Source organism: Piliocolobus tephrosceles, chromosome 1 (genome assembly GCF_002776525.5).
Source record: "Piliocolobus tephrosceles isolate RC106 chromosome 1, ASM277652v3, whole genome shotgun sequence".
NCBI classification, from domain to species: domain Eukaryota; kingdom Metazoa; phylum Chordata; class Mammalia; order Primates; family Cercopithecidae; genus Piliocolobus; species Piliocolobus tephrosceles.
The window spans coordinates 153979733-154001323 of NC_045434.1; the positions used below are offsets into that span (position 1 = coordinate 153979733).

The 21591-nt window shown below is 38.2% G+C and overlaps 1 protein-coding gene across 2 annotated transcripts in view; it reads left to right on the forward strand.

Annotated features, from left to right (window-relative positions):
* The window catches only part of WLS (Wnt ligand secretion mediator), a 134680-nt gene that overhangs the window by 23455 nt on the left and 89634 nt on the right, over positions 1–21591 (forward strand). For both annotated transcript variants that reach the window (XM_023209713.2, XM_023209705.1), the window contains exon 2: positions 15093–15365. In XM_023209713.2, coding sequence (XP_023065481.1) covers positions 15093–15365 — 273 coding nt within the window. The remainder of the gene's footprint in view (positions 1–15092; positions 15366–21591) is intronic.

The window sequence follows — 21591 nt, forward strand, 5'->3', positions numbered from 1 at the left end:
AGGTATAGCTCTCTGATTGTGAGAAGCCCAGAATTTGGACAAAATATTAAAATAAGATGATGGCTCAGTGCAGCCATATCTCTAACCTTATGCATTCTAGACCCACACTCCTAACATGCCTTTCTAAGACATCAGTCCTTTCAGTATTCCCCATGTCATGTACAAACTCAATAAATGTTGCCTCACATTTGCATGATGTTTTTGCACCTCTCTTACTTTCTTATGTTGCCTCTATGGAAGACATAGCCTCTTTGGTCCAGTCTCCAAGTAGAGATTCTGTCAGAGAAACAGGCAGTCAACCAAAGGTGAGTTTAAAGTGACCTAACAACTTCTGTTCTTTAACTGTCAAGGTGTGGTTAAGGGGATATATAATCTCTAGCAGTACTTCTAGCAATCCCCATTTTATTTCCCATCTGTTTTGATGTTTCTAACGTGTCTCTTCCAAAATCTCCCCAACACTGCCGCTGGTAAACCACCTACCCCCGCTCCCCGAGTTCAAGCCCATGTCTTCTACCCATCCCCTGTCTTTTGATTATGCATCATGAAAACTCAAAGAATCCGTCTAGCAATAGTTGAATCCTCATCATGGGGCAGGTGAGGGGTTGTGTCAGAAGAGGCAAAACCAGCATTCTCTTTATCTGAAGAGAGGAGGGGAAAGGGTAGCAAATACCCATGTCAATAGTTTTTGCTCTGCCGTAATTATTTTATAATAATTTTTTAAGATAATTGTGAAAACAAAGATGTTATAATCCCATTTTTCTAAGGATAAAACCAAGGGTTAATTCTGTGTTTCCTCAAATAACAGGCTGCTTACGATATTCCTGGGATATTTCTCAGGGATATCTTAGATGTTCAAGTTAAACTTTTTATAGAATCACCTCTGGTATTGGGGTTGTTCACTGATAGGTGAGGAGAGCCCCTGTTTTTAACATCAAAGATGCACACCTTCTAGTTCCTTAAATGTTGATGAACACACCCCTCAGGGCAAGAACACAGAACAGAGAACATGGAGTAGGTCTTCATCTCCTACCAGATTCTAATTCTTCTCATTTGTTGACAGCACTGTTATTATCAGCTAACATTCATTGAGGCCTCACTATTTTCATGGTACTGTATAGGGTTTTTATATTAATCATTTTATCCTCAAAATAAACTTATGGGGTGAGTACCTTTAGTACACTTTTACAAAACGGAAACTGGCATTCTACAAGGCTAGGTAAGCTACCCCACTAAATTGCTAGTGAGTAACAGAGTTGGGATTTGAACCCAAGTTTTTCTGAGCTGTAGCTCTTGGTTTTAATTTTTCTTACTCTCTTTTTGTAATTGCCTTCAGCAACATAAAGAACCGTTCCTGTGAAAGTAAGTCCCTTGCTACCTTGTAATCATTGTTTTCTCTTATGACATACTTTTCGTAGAGAGTAATCAGGGTAAATTTGGAAATATATTAGGAACCAAGCAGTTTAAATGAAAATCTGAAAGAAAGTTATAAATTGATTTCATTAGCAAATTTTGTCAATGGTCTTTCGGCTTAGGGAAGTGTACGCTATGACTTTCATTTCTTCTGAATAATAAATAGACTTAGCTCTCTTGAGCTTATTTCTATTATCCTAAAAAATAGAGGCTGGACATGATCCAAATTATTTCATTGTATTGGAATGTCTTTGTGTTGTATTAGACTGTGAGTATACGGACCACTGGCTGGAAGCTGGAGTGGAGTTTTTTGTTGTTTCCCCCTAAAGGTCTTTATTATTATTAGATTAGACCTACCTTCTCATAGTATAAATTATGGGGGTATAATTCACTGTGCTGAACACATCAGTATGAAATTTTACATATGCAGTTGGCTGTAGCTTGTCCTTGCTTTTAGAAACAGTTCTTTGATCTCTCCAGCTGTTGGAAGACAGAAAACACTCAGAACACATTCAGATCCCAAACAGTAACAGAATGAGAGTAGGACCATTAAGATCCGTTCTTCTAACAGATGTGAAAATATAAGGACAAGGAGGGGATGAGGGACCTGATAGGGACAGCCTGAACTCTTGGAATATAAATTGACCCTAATTTGAAGGAACTTTTTTTTAAAATTTGTAAGAGTGACTTTCGTCATAACATAGAGTACATACATTCCTTTTAGAATCCCACAATTGCTGAGTTAAAAGTGCTCAACAGTTTAAATACTGCCTTTCACAGATGAGAAAACTAAGGCCCAAGATTGATTGAATAATTTGCCTGATTAATATCGTATCCATTGCTAGAACCCAGCAATCATGAGTCCTGGGATAATTCATTCTGCCAAGATTCTTATGCTCAAATCTGTAGTAGTTCAGGAATAGCAAGCAGCAACTTGTGGCCCAGAATCGAAGCTCTAAATATTATATATGAAGAATGCTCATAGAATAATAATGATAGCAAAGACCCTGAAAGTCACCTTTCCATCCCTAATCGGTGCTCAGATGTCCTCTGCATTCTTTGCACTCACCAAGTGTTAACTGTGGAGCACCCCCACTCACACAGGTGCCAGCAGCTCATTTTCTTCAACTGGTGTGGTGAACTGTGGGCCAGTTTGATTTTATTGATCTCAGATTTCCTTCCTGAGAACTTGCAAGATTGGAATCACCCAGGCTAAATCTAATTCCTCCTCCACATCTAGTCATTCACATATTTGACCTTTTATCTTCAAACCTTCATGCTAAGCCCCCCTTTTAAACAAGCTATACACCTCCAGCTTCTACAAATTCTACCTGTGATATGACATGTCATTCATTTTTCTTTGATTCCTGTCTTAGTGAATGACATCACTCATCTGCCGCCTATGCAAGAAATTTGGGGACATCCTTGACTTCTCTTTTACTTACATCCTATGTGAATCAACGGGGACAGTAAATTGTTCATCCTACATTGCTCTTTCCCCTAGTAAAAACTGCCCCTGACTGTCATCCTTCTGAATCTCTGAGTCACCTCAGGACTTCTGATACTGTCTACACTCCACTATTCCTTCAACACGGAGAAGATTTTCACTGTTCTTCTTTACTAATTCTTTGAGAACTTTCATATGTGATTCATTGGGGCAGAGAGAAAAAAATCATTTACATCTCTGGGAAATAGTACATATGTGCAGCAGAAGGTTCCTTTGCCCAGGTTTCTGTCTGAGACTGTTTTGTAGTTTTGATCTCAGAAGTAGAATATTGATGCTTTTAGAAGGGAGTGTTTGCTTTTTCTCTGGTAGGTATTGTTTAGAGGGTGTTAAAGAAATGGCCCAAATCTTCCCTACATGTGTTCTTAAGAATGCAGATTTTGTCATAAAATCTTCAAACATGCAGTCATTAGTTATATACACTAAAGGCTGAGATGTGAACATTTTATCTCATTTTGTCCCCCATTTGCTTTCTATTCATTTAGGCCTTAAAACCCTCAGGGCAGTATGGAAGAAGGTAAATAACTGTAAGTCCTGGCTTTGAGAACCTATTTCCAGGAACTATGCTGAACAGCAGTTATCTAAACATGCTTCTGCAATATTAATGTTGGCCACAAACCCTTTGGGAGCAGTTTTTTAGAAAAATTACCATTTTTTTTTGTTTGCCTAGTATCTAATTTCTTTTGATGTGTAAATTACTTTTCTTGTTGTGGATTGGGTTATAGTTTAGGAAAAGTTCATTTTGATCTTCAGAATTCAGTATTTCATTTAAATTATTGCTTGACACAGATCTGGAAGAACCATCATAAGTATTTGTAGGAAGTGAGTCTCTGTTGAGCACATGTGGGTGACTTTGGGAGGCTGGCCTCATGAAAGGCAGCTCGGCTTCTTCCTAAACTGTCACTGAGTGCCAGTCTAAATGTACTTTAATATAGGCAAGGACAAGGATTAATCCACTATGGCATTTATCAAATGCCTACTAAGCAGTAGGCATTTGATAAAAGTTTGTTAGTTACATTGAGCATAACTTACATTAATATGTTTATTATGACACAAAAACCATATAATAAATAGTTCAATTCAGATCTGGAGGACTTGCATGTTTAAGTTTCTGTGCTTAGTGGCACAAGACAGAATAAGATGTGGTCCTTCCCCTTGGGAGCTTATAATTTTGTAGGGTTCAGAAGTGATGCCTGCAAATAAAAAGAATGCTATAATAAAGTCATAGACCAGGTGATACTGGCATGAGAGGAAGTCAGGATCTTTTGTCAGCTGAAGGAAAATCGGAGGAGGCCTCTGGCTGGCACACTATAGGCATTTAATAAATTGAATGAAGGAGAGATGGCTCTTGAGCTAGAACCTAAAACTGATGAAATTTAAAATACTTAATAATTGCATAGACTATTTAATTTTGTGATTTCAATGTTTTTTTAAAAAATAATTCCTGGCCGGGCGCGGTGGCTCAAGCCTGTAATCCCAGCACTTTGGGAGGCCGAGACGGGCGGATCACGAGGTCAGGAGATCGAGACCATCCTGGCTAACACGGTGAAACCCCGTCTCTACTAAAAAATACAAAAAACTAGCCGGGCGAGGTGGCGGGCGTCTGTAGTCCCAGCTACCCGGGAGGCTGAGGCAGGAGAATGGCGTGAATCCGGGAGGCGGAGCTTGCAGTGAGCTGAGATCCCGCCACTGCACTCCAGCCTGGGTGACAGAGCGAGACTCTGTCTCAAAAAAAAAAATAAAATAAAATAATTCCTAAGATTGTGAATGTTACAACTGCAATTTACCCTTAAAATGTACCTCTACCCTCAATTCTAGGAAATTTGCAAATTATAAGGGCCTGTATTTTCTTTGAATAATCAGGGAAGGAAATATGATTATTCTTGGCATTTGTGAAATTCCAGATAAAGACATTAACAGGTCTTACTTTCCCTTAGCCTTAACTTACAATGTACAACACTAAATTTTTGACCATTCAGAATGCCCTGTACTTTAATTGCTTTTATCTGTTTATCTGGAACTGGTCAGAAAACAGAAAACAAATCAATAAACTATGTGCAGCTCTTTGTTGGACCTTAATTTCTCCATTCCCTGGCATACGATATGCATGGATAGGAGACTTTATCATTTTGGTGTGACTGAGAGGAACTTAATATTCAGTTCAGGCTCTTGCTCTTATCTATCCATTTATTTCCTGAATGTTTCCATGGATGAGGAACCCACCCTTTCCTGAGTCAAACTGTGCCATTGTTTGCCTACCTGAATTATCAGTAATTCTTCCATAGGTTGCTCTGGAGTCAGATTTTCTCTAACTTGAATCCCTGTCTCTTACTATGCATGTAAGTGCTATCATAGACTGCCATGGCATCGCTGTGTTCCTGTGTCAGATATTCTCTAGGCTAACATCCTAAACACTGCCTACCTGCCATATATGAAGTAATAACCAAGACTCGGTAAAATGGGGAGAGTATCTATTAGATTCAAGGGAGTTTAATGCATTTTTAGGAGCCTATCACTCCATCATTTCTTTATGGAAATCTTAGAGGTACTCTGTCCCTGACTGTAAGTCTCTCAGACAAGCTATCTTGCTGGTTCCCTTTGTGTGACGCCCAGCCTGGTGCTGGCAGTGCCTTGCCTATGGAGCTTCAGCAAGCTACTTATGGCCACAGTTGTCTTCATTCATCCCTCAGCTCTGCACCTACCTCAGGTAATCTGAGATTGCTAATAAATAGTGAGCATTAATAAATAAACAGATAGTTGTATTGGAAAGGAGCATTAGATATGAAATCAGACCTGAGTTCCAGTCCTAGCTCTGCTATTTACAGATGAGACAAAAACCACTGATCTTCTGAATATGCAATGGTGCTAATTATGTTCACTTGTTTACTAGGCAGTTTCAATAATTATGTATGTGAAAGGGCTTTGCAATTCACATACTGGTTGTGGTTCATGTTTATTATTAACAGTAATATTGATAAAAGAATATATGTAATTTATGAATAATAAATGTCTGATTATTTTAAATAACAAATGTTGGAAACTTTTGTAGAGTGTAATTTTAGAACAAAGCCACTGACTGTGTTTCTTCTGGAAGATTTAATTTCGGTATTTTCTGACCCTAAAATTCCAATATAAACATATGCCCTTGGTGAGCTTATTTAAGAAGGAGAGCCAGGTGTCCCCTTTTTTGTCACCTCCACCCCTACAGCTTTGCCAGAGCCACTTTGGGGGCCTCTACGGGGGCTCTGAGAGATTTCCCACACAAGAACTGGTGCGCCCTCCGTGGTGGGTTTATGAGATCACAGCCCAAGGTAGTAAATTAAAGATGCTATAATTCACTTTCCATAGGTGGTCTTGGCTGCATTCCACAGTCTTTTGGCTGAAAGGTTGCTGATTTTGAAGCACTGGCCCAAAGTCAAAACTTAGCCCAGATGACTGGCCAGCCAAGCAATGAGCAATAGCATCAACAGATGAGCCACTGGTTTTTCTGTGGAGGTCTTTTGTGTTCCCTTCATATGTATTTAATTTTTGCTGTTTTGAGTATTTCTGGAGTGATGCAGAAACAGAAATTGCAGGCATTTTTCAGGGATAGAGAAATTTGTAATTTTATGTACTTCTGTCTTTTTGATTTAGGCTGTCTTTGCTGCAGGACACCAAGGGTGGTAAGGGTCAGTTTTTGAGTCCTAATCCAGGCCACCACTGGATTGCTACCAATTAGCACATCTAATGATTGACAGATTTTAGGAGCTAAACCTCTGGCAGGGCCCTTTATGTGCATTTTATTATTTTTTCAAAAAGTGGGTAAAAAGACTGGCACCAATCTTAAGCCTAAACTAATTTCATGTTTACCACACCATTTCAAATACTATGGAAGAGTTTGGCTTACTGTCCCAAAGCACTCGAATTTTTTTCCTCTTGGTTCCAATGCTCTTCCATTCCATGGGATCCAAGCCAGGCAAGTAATGTAAGCCAAGTGGCGCTTGTTTGCCATGTAGATCCTGACAAATATAGAGTAATTCTTCTATTCTTCAAAGCTGTTACATCTTTGGCTCCACAACGATTGAGGTTGTAGGTGAAGCATTTAAAACCCTCATCTGCCTAAAATGTAAACATATTATTTTTTTTCAATATTTTTGAGTCAGAATGTATTATACAAGTGTTTGCTATACTTTTTGGAAATTTGCTGTCAAAATGTCTGACATTTCATAAGTTTATGTTGTAGAGAACTATTTTTAAATAAATGCTTGACTTTTGTGTGTACAGTACAAATTATTTTGCATTCAACTCTGCTATGTAGTATGTGTGTTTGTGTGTTTTGGTGGTAGTGGTTTAGTGTAAAGGAATGTTCTGCTGTATTTAAAAAAATTAGCTTTCCTAGAACAGATGTTAGCGTAACTAACTACTGACTGAAAATGGCTGGCAAGAATGAATTTCATTTCACTTAGCATACCCCATTCCATGCACAAGGGCATAGCTATGATAATTCTAAAAATCACTTCTCTTGGTCTAGTCTCTGTAGACATACTTTCAGCTCTCCAGTAATTGAGATTGAATTGTGAAATAATATATCATTTAGTAAGCTAGTAAGATTTAATGGTTACGGTTGAAATATAGGAGAATCTTCTCTTCAGAGTAGGTGGTGGAGGTAGCATAAGTGTCTGACTATTATAACTTCAGAGCAATTTCAGTAAAAGAATTAACACACTGGATCAGTTAAGTACTAAGTCAATTTAATGCAAATATTTGCACTTTCTTTAGCTGAACTTTTTGAAGAGCTCATTCTAATGAGCCGTCCAAAAACTTAGATAAGCGGTATGGCAGATATTAAGAAATCTTTTTAGGAACTGACTTTCAGTGAATGGTAAGCAGGAATGACTTGTAAGACCTCACAGCTCAAGCAGTGAATATGATCTGACCACTTAAGTTGTGCAGTATATTTCACATGTTTCCTTTTAATCAGAATTAAGGCTTTTGAGCTGGAGAAAGGTATGTGGAATGTCTAAGGAAAATCAATTGAGCATATTTAAAGCTAATTTCTAAATTTAGCTGAAGATTTTCTTAGGTTAAATAAGTACTTTGGGGGCATTTAAAAAAAATGTAGTTATATAACAGGAATTCATCTAGTCTTTTCTGACACCTCTGTTCCCTTTCTCCCTCTTTTCTATCCTCCCCACCTTGATACATCAAAAAATCCAAAGCACACTCTGCAATTGCCCAAGGGTTTAAGTGCTCAATGTATTTTATATAAGTTTCATAAGGCAAGCAGAGATATTTAGATAGGCACAGCTTAGAACCAATTTGGGCATATGCCTTTCAGTTCTTATAAATACCATTCATAGTGCAATGGAGGTTTTCTCTACATTACAGAGTAAAATGGATATTGAGCCATTCAACTTCATAGATCAGGTAAAAGTTTTGGGAGCTTATATTCTTCAGCTATTGCTTCAAAAGTTTAGGGAGCTTATATTTCCCAGCTGTTGCTTCAAAAGCCATAGCTGGGGGGAAAAAAACAATAGCTGGAGAATATAACTTTTGAAGATATAGACATAGACCAAGTTATTTGTAGTCTCTGCCCACCCCCGTCCCAACATTAATTCTGTTCTTTGAAATCAGCCCCAATTATTTTAAAAAAGTAAAGGCTAAAAACCCCTTCTAGTACCCTAAAATGTGTTATGGAACAAGATAGAGAATCAATAAAATGAAATTATAAAATATAAATACATCAAACATTCACATTTTTACAGGTGGGGAGATGGTGCTGGGAGATTTTTAACTGAGATTAGGTTTCAGGTGTTAAATCGGCATCTCAGTAGGAAAAAGTATCTGCTACCAACTTTTTGTATGCTTTTAAATCAATGTGTATTATTGTTCCTATCATTTTTGTTAGATAAATTCTGTTGTAAAAATAAAATTCTCTAAAACATTCCTGAAATCTTTGACCATTTTTACTTAAAGTCATTACTTTTTAAAACGGTGGCATTCTGATGATTAATTCTTATAATAGGAATTTATAGACCAGACCTTTTCAACTGGTCTATTCTCCACATTCCTTCCCCTTGTACCCCATGGCAGCTTATTCTTTAAATATCATCTTTGTTGCAAGGCAGACACTCTTCCTCTAATTTAGAGGAAGGCTATTATTACCTGACGATTGAGACTTCAAAGCCTCTTTGGGGCCATTTGTGGGAATAGGAGGGGGAGCTTCTTCATTCCCACCTGACCACCCTCCCACTACCCCTTCTTCCAGCAGATCTCTGGTCTGACCTTGTGGCTAGTTACAGGGCAGAGATAGGTGTCATAAAGGGAAACATTCCTGCCAAATAAAAGTTCTTTGTTATTTGTGAGTCTCTATTATTTCTTCTTTATGGTGCTCTATAGAGTATACCAGGGACTATTGGGAGCAGGGGCCAAGGCACTCTAGTAGAACTATACCACTGATTAGAAAAGGCAAGGGTGGACACAGACAGAGGTAAGAGTGGTACTGCAGTTTTTACCTGTTAAACGATCTCTTTTTAATTTTTAATATTCAAGCACAGATATCTGCAGAAAATATGATTGTTTTAGATGTTCTATGACCCAGCACATGTTCTACCTCTACCTCGGCACGTTCCCTCCTTGACCATCCCCCATCTCCCTTGGCTACTACCTGCTCACTTCCAAGGCTAAGCCCTGCGGACAGACACCCTCAGCTTTTTTTTTACAACTGGAGCATCCTGTGCAAAACTCTGTCAGAGAAATTTCCAATCAGATGTAATTCTTTGTGAACTTCTCAGCCTCCCACACTAGCCTGTGAGCAACTGGGGGTCTGGGAGGCCATTTGTCTCTATATTTAGTTAGTACGGTGCCTGCATGATAGTAATGCTCCTAGGTGATTGCTAAAGAAATGTTCATTACTTGTAATAAAGCAAAGAAATAAATAATCTATGTTGGCTTAAATGGAGACCATGTGTCATGTCAGCATGTTGTTTTAGTTTTATTTTAACTTTTCTAAGAGGCAACCAAGTCTTGTATCTCTCTCTAACTCTTAAATTACAGGTTCTGTAAGGAATAGGGGCTATTGATTTAACGTTGACTCAATTTTAAGCATGATAAATGCTAGCGGTTGGCTAGATAGTAATTTGTAAACTGGATAGCCATTTGAAGTGAAATAACAGGAAGCTGACTGGAGTCAATGAATATTCTTCCAAAAGGAGTACTACAGGTTTAGTCATTGTTCACTTACATTTTTATTCAAGGTTATGTTGTAACGATGACTGGATTTTTCCTCTCATTCTAGTGTATTCATTTCTCCCACCTCCCGAATATCTGACTGTTGCCCTTTCTCAGGGAATTCAGGTTACATATAACATTCATCAAAATTATTTTTTCCTGAAATTATTTATTTATTGTCTGCTTCCTTCATTATTTGTACATTCCATATAGTTGGTGCCTATTAGGTTTACTCCAGCACCAGCAGTGTCTAGTGCATGGTAGGTACTCAAGACAAATTTGGACAATATACTATGAGCCATAGTAATGTGTGTAACTGAGGGACCACTGAATTTTCAAAGAGACTTCAAGTTGTGTTTGTGCATTTCTTCACAACCTTGAATTTGTTAGAAGTCTTATTGATTTCATATCACTTTGACATTAAATGTGTAGAATCACATTTCACAATTTGTGTACTATAGTGGAAAAGTGGAGGCCAAAAATACTGTATTGAAATACAGGCAAAGTAAAATGGTCATGTTTGATAAAAAGAACTGAATTCATAATGGACTGCCTTTTCGATGCATAGCTCATGGTTTTATAACCTCTGTGCATATTCTCAAGGCTATCTTAACCAACCATGAGTTAACCAGTTTACAGTGACTAGGCATATTCAGTTCTGGCCAAATCGTTCTGTCATTGAATTGGTCTGGTGTAGAAGTAGTTTTTGGTCCACTTGTTTTCAGTTAAACCTTACGCTATGGGTGGGTGGAGGGGACATTTATAATGTGTGCTGAGGCAGCTGGGTAATATTGCATTACTATCCTAGGAATACTGAGGAGTGGTTATTTTTAGCTTTCACCTGAGCAAACATGACTCAGTTTGTTGACCTGAATCTATCCAGCCCCCTCTTGAATACACAAACTCTATTAATCCCTAGAACCACGCAAGTGACTAAGTAAGGCCTTCATTACAAATACCTGTTAGTTTATTGTGGCTTGTTCAAAGGTTGAAGATAATTTAAACTTCCTCCATTTAGCTCTTTTCTCTTAAAACAAAATCCCACACACTTAAAAAAAATTTAAAGACAGATTAAACTTTTTTTTATTCTAGACACAATTTGTGACCCATATAGCTAACATTTTGGCTCTAGCTAATGAAAACACCTTCTATGGTAGGTGACCAGCTACCAGCTATAAGCTTTGCTTTTGGTTTACTTGCTAATGCTGTCTACATAAAGAAACACTTGGGAATTCACTTTTAGCTGGAGTAGGACATTGCGCTGAGCTGAAATATATTATTGGGAGAACATTAAGTGTCCATGTTTGAATATCAGGATATCTGTTTACTTTCTCAAGCAATACATGTGTTTTCTCTTTTGAACACTATTAGAAAAATGAGAAATGTTGAATTATCTTCAGGTTTTGAAGTTATGGAAAACATTTTTGAGACTGGAGGACTAATTTATTCAAGTGAAAAAAATTGTGATTCTCATAGTATAGCTTGAGATGCACTTGAGGCTTCTCCAAGTTCACTGCCATGGTATTTATGAAAATATTAGTATTTCTGGGATTTTTTTTTTTCTTTATGAAAGAAATACTAGACTAATGAGAGAATGAAAATAATGCAGGCCCCTAAAAAGGCAGGCGTTCACTGCATTCATTAAAAATGCGGCCTTTGTGCCCGTAAAGTGTTCAGCTTCTCTGTTATTAAGTTTGGAATGTGGTTTTGGAGCTTAGCTGAGGAACTCAGCTAGTTATTTTTCGTTTTGGTCTGAGAAGTGAGAGACTTGTTTTTCAAGAAGGTAAAAAATAAAGAAAAAAAGGTTAGGTTCATTTTGGAAGAATAGAAGTTTTAAAATGTAGTAACTATTTTCTGCAGCAAATAGTCAGTTTGAGTATGTTAGCCGAAAATAGAATTCATGACTTTTGTCTCACTGTTTATTTCTCCAACCACATTAAAAAGGGTTCAGTTAAATGTGCCATTTGGCTTTTCTAATGTCAGTGGGCTATTTAGCTGAGTCAGGATAACCAAAGTTTGATTGACTCATATTTCTAAGAATAAGTCAGATGTCTGATTTTGGATGGCTTCAATGTAAAGTCTTTGTGATACAGTTTTGAGTTTTAAAGAAAAACTTTCCTAGCAGGGGTTAGTGGCAACTTGTATTGCAGTGTTTAGCATTCTGCATGAAGGATGTTCAGCTAGAGCTTAGTAGTGTTGAGTTTTCTGGTAAGTTTTAGTAGGCATTGTCCCAACTTCTTGCAAACATAACATTTTACTAAAAATGTATCAAAATAGATATTTAATAGAATAGAAAAATAATGTGGATTCGAACATTAGAAGTGGGGCAGAATATTAATAATACACATTTTTGCCTCTTATATAACTTTGTTTGCTTTTCATGTTTCTCCATTGCTGTCTGATCTCTATTAAATAAGAGAGAATTTCTGCTTGGAATTTCTGCATACATAATATACCAAGTATCAGATGCACAGAAATACACGTATTTAAACCACACACATAAACCATAATTTATGACATTTTCTTTTAACTACTAACTTTCAAAGTTTTATAGATGTATTTATTTTAAAATATACTAGTAGGACCCACATAAAGAAAACAATGAAAGTTTCAAAGACATTTAAAAACAGATTGTAGACAATGCAGAAGCAAGTACTGTTCTTGGATGGGAAAACTAAATGCTGGGGAAGGATGCTAATTCTGTCCACATTAATTTATTATTATCTATTTATTTATAGATTTAATTTAATCCTCAATATCCTAGCAAAAAGATGTAAATTTGAAATAGATTGGGGAAGAGAGTTAATCTAGTAGATATTGATAAAAATAATCAACTTAGTCAGGAGTGGTGGCTCACGCCTGTAATCCTAGCACATTGGGAGGCCAAGGCAGGAGGATCACGAGGTCAGGAGATCGAGACCATCCTGGCTAACACAGTGAAACCCCATCTCTACTAAAAATACAAAAAATTAACTGGGCATGGTGGCGGGCGCCTGTAATCCCTGCTACTCGGGAGGCTGAGGCAGGAGAATGATGTGAATCCAGGAGGCAGAGTTTGCAGCGAGCCGAGATCGTGCCACTGCACTCCAGCCTGGGCAACAAAGCGAGACTCCGTCTAAAAAAAAAAAAAATCAATTTATAGAATTCAAAGCAATGTTGTGCTGATCCATGAATTGACAGTTTAATACATGGAAAAGAACAGATGTTCAGAAACATATACTCATATACATAAGGCTAACATTGATATGATAAATCAACAAAAGGGAAGGTCTGTTCAATAAACTATAATTTAAATATTTAAGAAATAAAACTAGAACCTTACCGCATCTCATAGCAATTTTCAGATGGATCAACTATTTAAATATTAGAAAAAATGAAATTGCAAAAAATAAATAGAAGTCAATATAAATGACTATTGAATTTTGAGATCAAGAAGGTCAGTTTCTTTGAGCACAAAAGCATGGGGGAAAAAACATAAAAGAGGGATTCCATGTAAGATCTGGAACTTCTCTATTTGAATGTGCCATAAACAAATTTAGATAGCAGATGGAAAATTTAGGAGAAATTTCCAACAAAACATATTAGACAAATGATGATTCTTATTCACAGATAGCCTTTACAAACTGATGAAGGAGAAGTTGATTTTGGTGTATTATGTGACTGACTACTTTGCAACTACTAATTGAAGGATTTTAATTATAAAGAAAATATGATATAATAGCTAATATTTTATACTTTTCGTGTGCTCAAGCACTACTCTGAATGCCTTAAAATGTTAACTTTGTTTAAAATATACAGTAACTTGGAAAGGTTGGTACTATTATTATTGCCATCTAAGAGATGATAAAACTGATACAGAGATAAGCTTAGTAATTTGCCCAAAACTTTCCTAGTGTGGATTTGCAGTGACACAACTAAAAATGAGAGAGCCAGGATTTGACATCAGACAGGTGGCCTCTGGAGCCAATGTTATCACACACTACTCTGCTTTTCTAAGTGAATAAAAAGAAAAGACTACAAAACTAGGCATGATATAACTCTTTTATAAATGTGTTAATAGTTGTGTATATTTTAAAGTTACATAATTTAATTCATGTGTAAACTTTTTATCTAATTATACAGTCATAGAAAAGACAGATGGTATTTTGACATTTTTTCAACAGTGGTTACTTCCCTCTAGTGGGATTTTGGGTAAATGTTGTTTTGAACTTAAAATTTCTGTATTTTCCAAATTATTAATATGATAATCATATAACCATTAGATAATCACAAAATAGTGTTTTTAAAGTTACACATTTCAAAGTTGCTTTGCTGTCTTGAAATGCATGGTTTATATTTTAGTACACTTTTGAAGTATCAGTCAGTGTTTGAGTTCCCATTCTCTGCTAGGTACCAAAGCCAAGTGGTGGCCCCTAGTTCTTTATCTTGAGTAAAAGCAATATTGTACAATTTTAGAGCCAAGAGGAATCTTAGAAACTCATCATTTCGTTTCTCAGATGATGGTCCTGAAGCTATTATAGATTTAACTGACTTACCCAAGATTCACTGACAGTAAGTTTTTAACCAGGCTTCGAATCCAGGTTTGAAGACTAAGGTCTTCTGACTTTAGATACTGTTCTCTATGAAGGCCCAGAGCTCTCCAAGACCTCAGTCAGGTGGGAACTGTAGCACAGTTGACTTTTGTGATATTGTTTTGAAGTGCGGAAGTATAACTAGACTGGTAACAAATGTATTCTTTCACAGCAATTGAAAACATAATGGGAAGGTTCTCAGGGATACTGTTAGGACACCTCTGGAGGTCACTGAACGAACTTCACCCAGATTTGGAAGATCCCTAAGTATTGCTGAGCCCCAGTTGTAGAAGGCAGTACAAAAACTGGAGAGAACACAGTAATGGAAAGAGTATTAACCAGAAACAGTAGTTTCAGTAGATCGTTTTTCTAAAAACAGACAAACATTCTCTTTTCAGCTCCAGGGCCCACAACGGCAGTGTCCTACATGTCGGTGAAATGTGTGGATGCCCGTAAGAACCATCACAAGACAAAATGGTTAATGCCTTGGGGACCCAATCAGTGTGACAAGATCCGAGACATTGAAGAAGCAATTCCAAGGGAAATTGAAGCCAATGACATCGTGTTTTCCGTCCACATTCCCCTCCCCTCCATGGAGATGAGTCCTTGGTTCCAATTCATGCTGTTTATCCTGCAGCTGGACATTGCCTTCAAGCTAAACAACCAAATCAGTAAGTGTACTCTCCTCTCATCCCTTTCTTCCCTTTGAGCATTCCCCTCTTTGGGTTCTTTCGGAGCCAATTCTAATAAAAGAAAATGATAATAGTAATAGTGAGAATTATTGACTACTTACCAGGCACTTTCTGAGTACTTTACCTGTATTAACCCATTTAATCTTCCCACCAGGTTCCTTGAGGTAGTCTTATTATTTCATTTTAGAGATGGAACACTTGGGCACCAGTGAGGTTACTCATGATCTGAAGACTAGAGAGTGGAAAAGCTGAGATTTCTGACTCAGAAAACTGCCCTAACCACCAAGCTTCATCACCTCTCTAGTGTCACAGGGGAGTTCACCCCAATGGAGTGACTTGAGGGTTCCTGAAAGGTTTTTTTTTTTTTAATGTCTTTTTCCCACTGGGCTTTGAGTAAATCTAGGGCCTTACAAAAAGATCCCTACCAAATGGAAATGCTAACCCAAGGGCCCCCATTTCCCCTCCTATTTTTGTTTTTTTTTTTTTTTTTTGTAGCTTACTCATTTGCAGTTTAAAACTCTGAGGGCATGAGATATATAAACTTTTCATGGGGAGAAAAATCACTGGGGTGATTTCTGGGAGGCCAATACATTTATGGCATCTGGGGACAGTATTAGGAATCTTAGGCTAAGAAGGAAGAAAACTTTTTTTTTTTTCCTTTTTGACTGAGATGGGATTAAAGATGTGAGGGAAAGGGGAAAAGATGTGTTAAAGGCAGCTCTGTCTAGGGCCTGTCCATGGATTGAAACACTATTGCTTTTTCTTTTTCTTTTTCTTTTTCTTTTTTTTTTTTTTTTTTTTTTTTGAGACAGAGTTTCGCTCTTATTCCCCAGGCTGGAGTGCAGTGGTGCCATCTCAGCTCACTGCAACTTCCGCCTCCCGGGTTCAAGTGATTCTCCTGCCTCAGCCTGCCACGTAGCTGGGATTACAGGCACCCGCCACCAGGCCCAGCTAATGTTTTTTTTTTTTTTTTTTTTTCCCCTGTATTTTTAGTGGAGACCGGGTTTCACCATGTTGGCCAGGCTGGTCTTGAACTCCTGACCTCAGGTGATCCACCCACCTCGGCCTCCCAAAGTGCTGAGATTACAGGTTTGAGCTACCGTACCTGGCCTGAAACACTATTCTTTCTTCTTCTTCTTCTTCTTTTTTTTTTTTTTTTAGAGACAGAGTCTCTTATGTTTCCCAGGCTGGTCTCAAATACTGGCTCAGGCTGGAGTTCAGTAGCATAATCATAGCTCACTACATCCTCAAACTCCTGGGCTCAAGCTATCCTCCCACCTCAACCTCCTGAATAGCTAGGACTACAGGCTAATGTTGTAATTTTTAATTATTTTTTCCTTTTTGCAACAGGGTCTTGCTCTGTTGCCCAGGCTGGAGTGCAATGGTGTCATCACAGCTCACTGCAGCCTCAACCTCCCAGGCTCAAGCGATCTTCCCACCTCAGCCTCTTGAGTAGCTGGCATGAGCCACTGCACCTGGTCTTAAATTTTAAAAATTAGTTTTTTTGGAGATGGGAGTCTCTCCTGAGCTCAAGCAATCTTCCCACTTTAGCCTCCCCAAATTTTTGGTTTACAGCTGTGAGCCACCATGCCTGATCTGAGGTACTATTTCTAAATATAATTTTCATGTATCTGTAATAATTTTGATATACAATTATTTTTACTCTGTTTAGGAGTTGGAGCACTATGTATACCTGACTGATAGCTTACCTGAAATAAATAGATTGTGCTAAGATAATTTTCTAGATACAGTTTTCTTTTTCTCATTCATTCATTCTCTTGCCCATTATTTTAAACTGTTTTCGAGTGCCTACCACTTCTAGGCACTCTGCTGTTGGCTGAATATGCTGTCTTTTAAGGAGCTTATGGCTAAGTGGAAATGACAGGCAAATAACTAATCATTACAGTATGGTATGCTGGATGCTGTGACCCAGTTATGCCCAGGAGGATATGGAAACTTAAAAGTCTTCACAGCAGAGAAAAGGAAGACTTCCCTGGAAGGGTGTGTAGGTGTGTGTTGGTGGGGAGCGTTGTAGAGAGGCAAGCAGACAACTCTTTGAGGTGAATGTTAAAGAGAGAAGAGCCTGGTGAAGAGGTGAAGATGAGCAAATGGAAGAGCATTCTATATAGAAGGAAATGTCTTATATGAGGGTCCAAATCTGCACAATGCCCTCAAGCTTTCAAGTGGTGGTTCCCATGTCTCTAAACCCTCGCTTATTGACTCACTTGTTCACTCACTCACTCATTGGTTGTGCAACACATTTATTCATGAGTTCATTTAAACTTTATTAAGTCTCAGCCATATGTTGAACACTCAGTACTGAGGATACAAGATTGCATAAGACATGGTTCTTGTAATGGGTTAGGGAAGGGGGTGCCTGGAAAACAGACACTTAAACCTACAAATAAGAAAAAAAAAACATTATGTGCTATAATAAGAATACACAATGTAATGTGAGGAGCCTTGGGAAGGAAAGAGTTTGCTATGAGATTCAAAACTAAATGTCTAAAAATTTTTTTGAAACCTGCAGGTTTGGGTTTTAGTATTCCTATTCCTAAGAATGCATTCAAGCAAAGGAGAATGAGGACAGTAAGAAGAGCCGTGGGAGGATGAGATAGGTAGAGTACCTGATTTATGTATGTTTGGGTGGAAAGGTAAAGGACGTGATATTCTGTTATTTGGGCTTGTTGTCGTTATTTCAGGTATAATCTCTCCTAGACAGATTCCTACTTCTAGCTCCAAGTATAAACAAAAAGATTTACCCTGTAATAATAAATTAAATAATTACTATCTACTGACTGTATTAATGCTGGGTAACAAATTACCCTAAAATTTAGCAGCTTTCACCGATAAACATTTTTTTTTCTTTTCTTTTCTTTTCTTTTTTTTTTTTTTTTGAGTCGGAGTTTCTTGTGGGTGCAGTGGCACAATCTTGGCTCACCACAGCCTCCGCCTCCCGGGTTCAAGTGGTTCTCCTGCCTCAGCCTCCCGATTAGCTGGGATTACAGGCATGCACCACCATGCCCGGCTAATTTTTATATTTCTAGTAGAGACGGGGTTTCTCCATGTTGGCCAGGATGGTCAAGAACTCCCGACCTCAGGTGATCCACCCACCTCGGCCTCCCAAAGTGCTGGGATTACAGGCATTAGCCACGGTGCCCAGCCAACTATAAACATTTCTTAGCTCCTCATTTCTGTGGGTCAAGGATCTAGTTTGGGAGTCTCTGGCTCAGACTCTCTCTTGAGGTTGCAATTAAGCTGTTGGCCTGGTCTGCAGTCTCATCAGGCATGAGGGCTCCACTGGGGGAGGGGAATCTGCTTCCAAGCTCTCTCACATGGTTATTGGCAGGCTTCCATCCCTCCCACGTGGGTCTCTCCATAGGACTGCCTGGCAACATGGCAGCGGGCTTCCCCCAGAGATAGTGAGCCAAGAGAGAGCCCGAGCAGTGCTGGAGAGGGAAACCGCTGAATCTTGCAAGTGACATTCCATCACTTCTGCTGTATTCTGTTGGTTAGAAGTGAACTAGTAAGTCCAGCCGACACTCAAGGGAGGTGATGACAGAAGGGCATGAATGCCAGGAGATGGGGATCATTGAGGACTATGTTAGAGGCTGAGTACCTGCTGGCATACTTTTCAACGGATTCACGGTTTCATTTGAAATATGTTCCCTGATTTATATGTAGATTGGGGGTAAGATAGAAAGTTTTTTAAGAGCATGGGCTTAGGAGTCCCACAGTGATGGGTTTAAATCCTTGCACCACTTTTTAAAAGCTCTACCATATTGGACAAGTTACAGAACCTCTCTTAGCCAGTTTCCTCCCTTGTAAAATACGGATAATAATGCCTAATTAACCAAATCACTCTAAGGAATAAATTAGTTTATGTAAAACTTTTAGGACATAGTAAGTACTTATTTTTTATTTATTTTTTTTGAGACGGAGTCTCACTCTGTCACCCAGGCTGGAGTACAGTGGCGTGATCTTGGCTCACTGCAATCTCTGCCTCCCGGGTTCAAGAGATTCTCCTACCTCAGCCTCCCGAGTAGTTGGGACTACAGGTGCATGCCACCACACCCAGCTAATTTTTGTATTTTTAGTAAAGACAGGGTTTTGCTATGTTGGCCAGGCTGGTCTCGAACTCCTGACTTCAGGTGATCCACCTGCCTCGGCCTCCCAAAGTACTGGGATTACAGGTGTGAGCCACCACACCCAGCCTGGACATAGTAAGTACTATTTTAAAAGATTAAAAATTAAAAGTAGCTATTAAAATTATCCAATTATATTTATCCTTATTACTGAAATTCAGCCATTTTTCCAATTCTTACTTCTACACCTTGGTTAGTGAGATTAGTCTTTATAAAAGAAGCATGCGGTAGAGATAAGTCTTCCTTATCCACAGGGGATATGTTCTAAGACCCCCCCCCCCCCAGTGAATGCCTAAAATCATAGCACTGAACCCTATATACATACATGATGTTTCTTCCTATACATACATATATAGGATAAAGTTTAAATTATAAATTAGGTGCAGTAAAAGATTAACAACAATAATTAATAATGAAACAGAAAAAAAATATGCTGTTCACAGTTTTAAGGATAGATTCATTCTTATTGTAGATCTTAGCAACCTCAGCGTAAGATTTTTTTTCTTTTAAGTTGAGAACTTTATCTTCTTAAAGGAAGCACTTGACTTGTCTCTTTAGCACATCTGAAATGCCAGCATCCCTACTCTTGCGCCTTGGGGCAATAATGAGAGAAAATAAGGGTGACTTGCACACAAGTACTGTAATACACAGCAGTCGATCTGGTAACTTAGATGGCTGCTAAGTGACTAATAGGCAGGAGAAGGGAGATGCTGGACCAAGAGGTGATTCTTATCGGGGAACAGCACAAGATTTCATGATGCTACTCAGAACAGTGCATAATTTAAAACTTAAGAATTGTTTATTTCTGGAATTTTTCATTTAATATTTTTAGACTGTGATTGACCTCTGGTAACTGAAACCTCTGAAGGTGAAACCTCCGATAAGAAGGAGACTCTTTTAGCTTTAATTTATCATTTCCTTGCTCAAAACATCTTCAGTGACTAACAAATAAGACTCGGTGTTCAGAGCGCTTCTGGCTCAAGGCTTCTTTTTAGCCTCCTTCCTCGCTGCTGACCTGTAACCGTTCTCTGCATCCTCAACAGGAATAGTTTCCTGCCCTGTAAACACATCCAGAGAGTTTCTCCCTTTGCGTCTTTGCTGATAATTGATCCTGCCTACCTCTTCCTCTCTTGTGATTCCCCTTCTCACAAATGAAGGGCTCCTCCCAGAAAAACCTACTCATTCTTCACAACATCCCAAATGTCACATACCCCTGGAGACTTCCTAGGTATTTTCTATATTATCTCCCGTCCTCATTCCTTCCTGAATATAATCTGTCTTTCCTTACACATCCTTCATTACTTGGCCTTGTGACGTTTACTTTATCAGCCTTGTGGTCTGTACAGTGGAATTGTCTTCTCTGAGTCCTTAGTAAATTACAAACTCCCAGTGGGCAGATTATGCAGTTTGTTTACATTTATGAAATCCACAGCTTTGTGTATAGGAAGCTGTGGATGAAAATACGGGATTGTGTCATTCTTCTGCCACTAAAAGGAACATAAAGCAACTGATTGAAGTGCTTCCTCCCCTCCCACACTTCAAAATAAGAGTTTTGTTGTTTAACATTTCAATATATATGTCTGGTCCCCACTGCTCCTATATTTTTTACACTGATGAAACTGTGGTTAAGAAGTTAAGAATTGCCTATAGGAGTAGTATGTTGCTACTTTTGAGCAGCCTGTTACATGACAGGCAGTTGTTTAGAGCATAGTCTGACAGTTGGGCAGGTACTTGCCACAGGTTCCGTTTTTAGGTTGTGAGGAAAGTGCTGGATTATCTTGTGGTTCTACCTTTTACATCACTGAAGGTGACTGGCCTATAATTTGATTTCAAAACTTGGCATCAGAATCATTGAGTAACCTAATGCAGAGCCTCAGGTAAGTTTAGGTGAAATTTTAAGAGTCAATGATAAATTTCTAAAATTATACCACCAAAATTGAAAAAAGGTTAAATATATTGACTGAATGTTATTAATAACTGAATTTTTAAAAAGAAATTTCCCAGTAATGTGAAATAACTCGAATACTTTTAGCTACTTTTTTTTTTGCCAGTTTCTAATG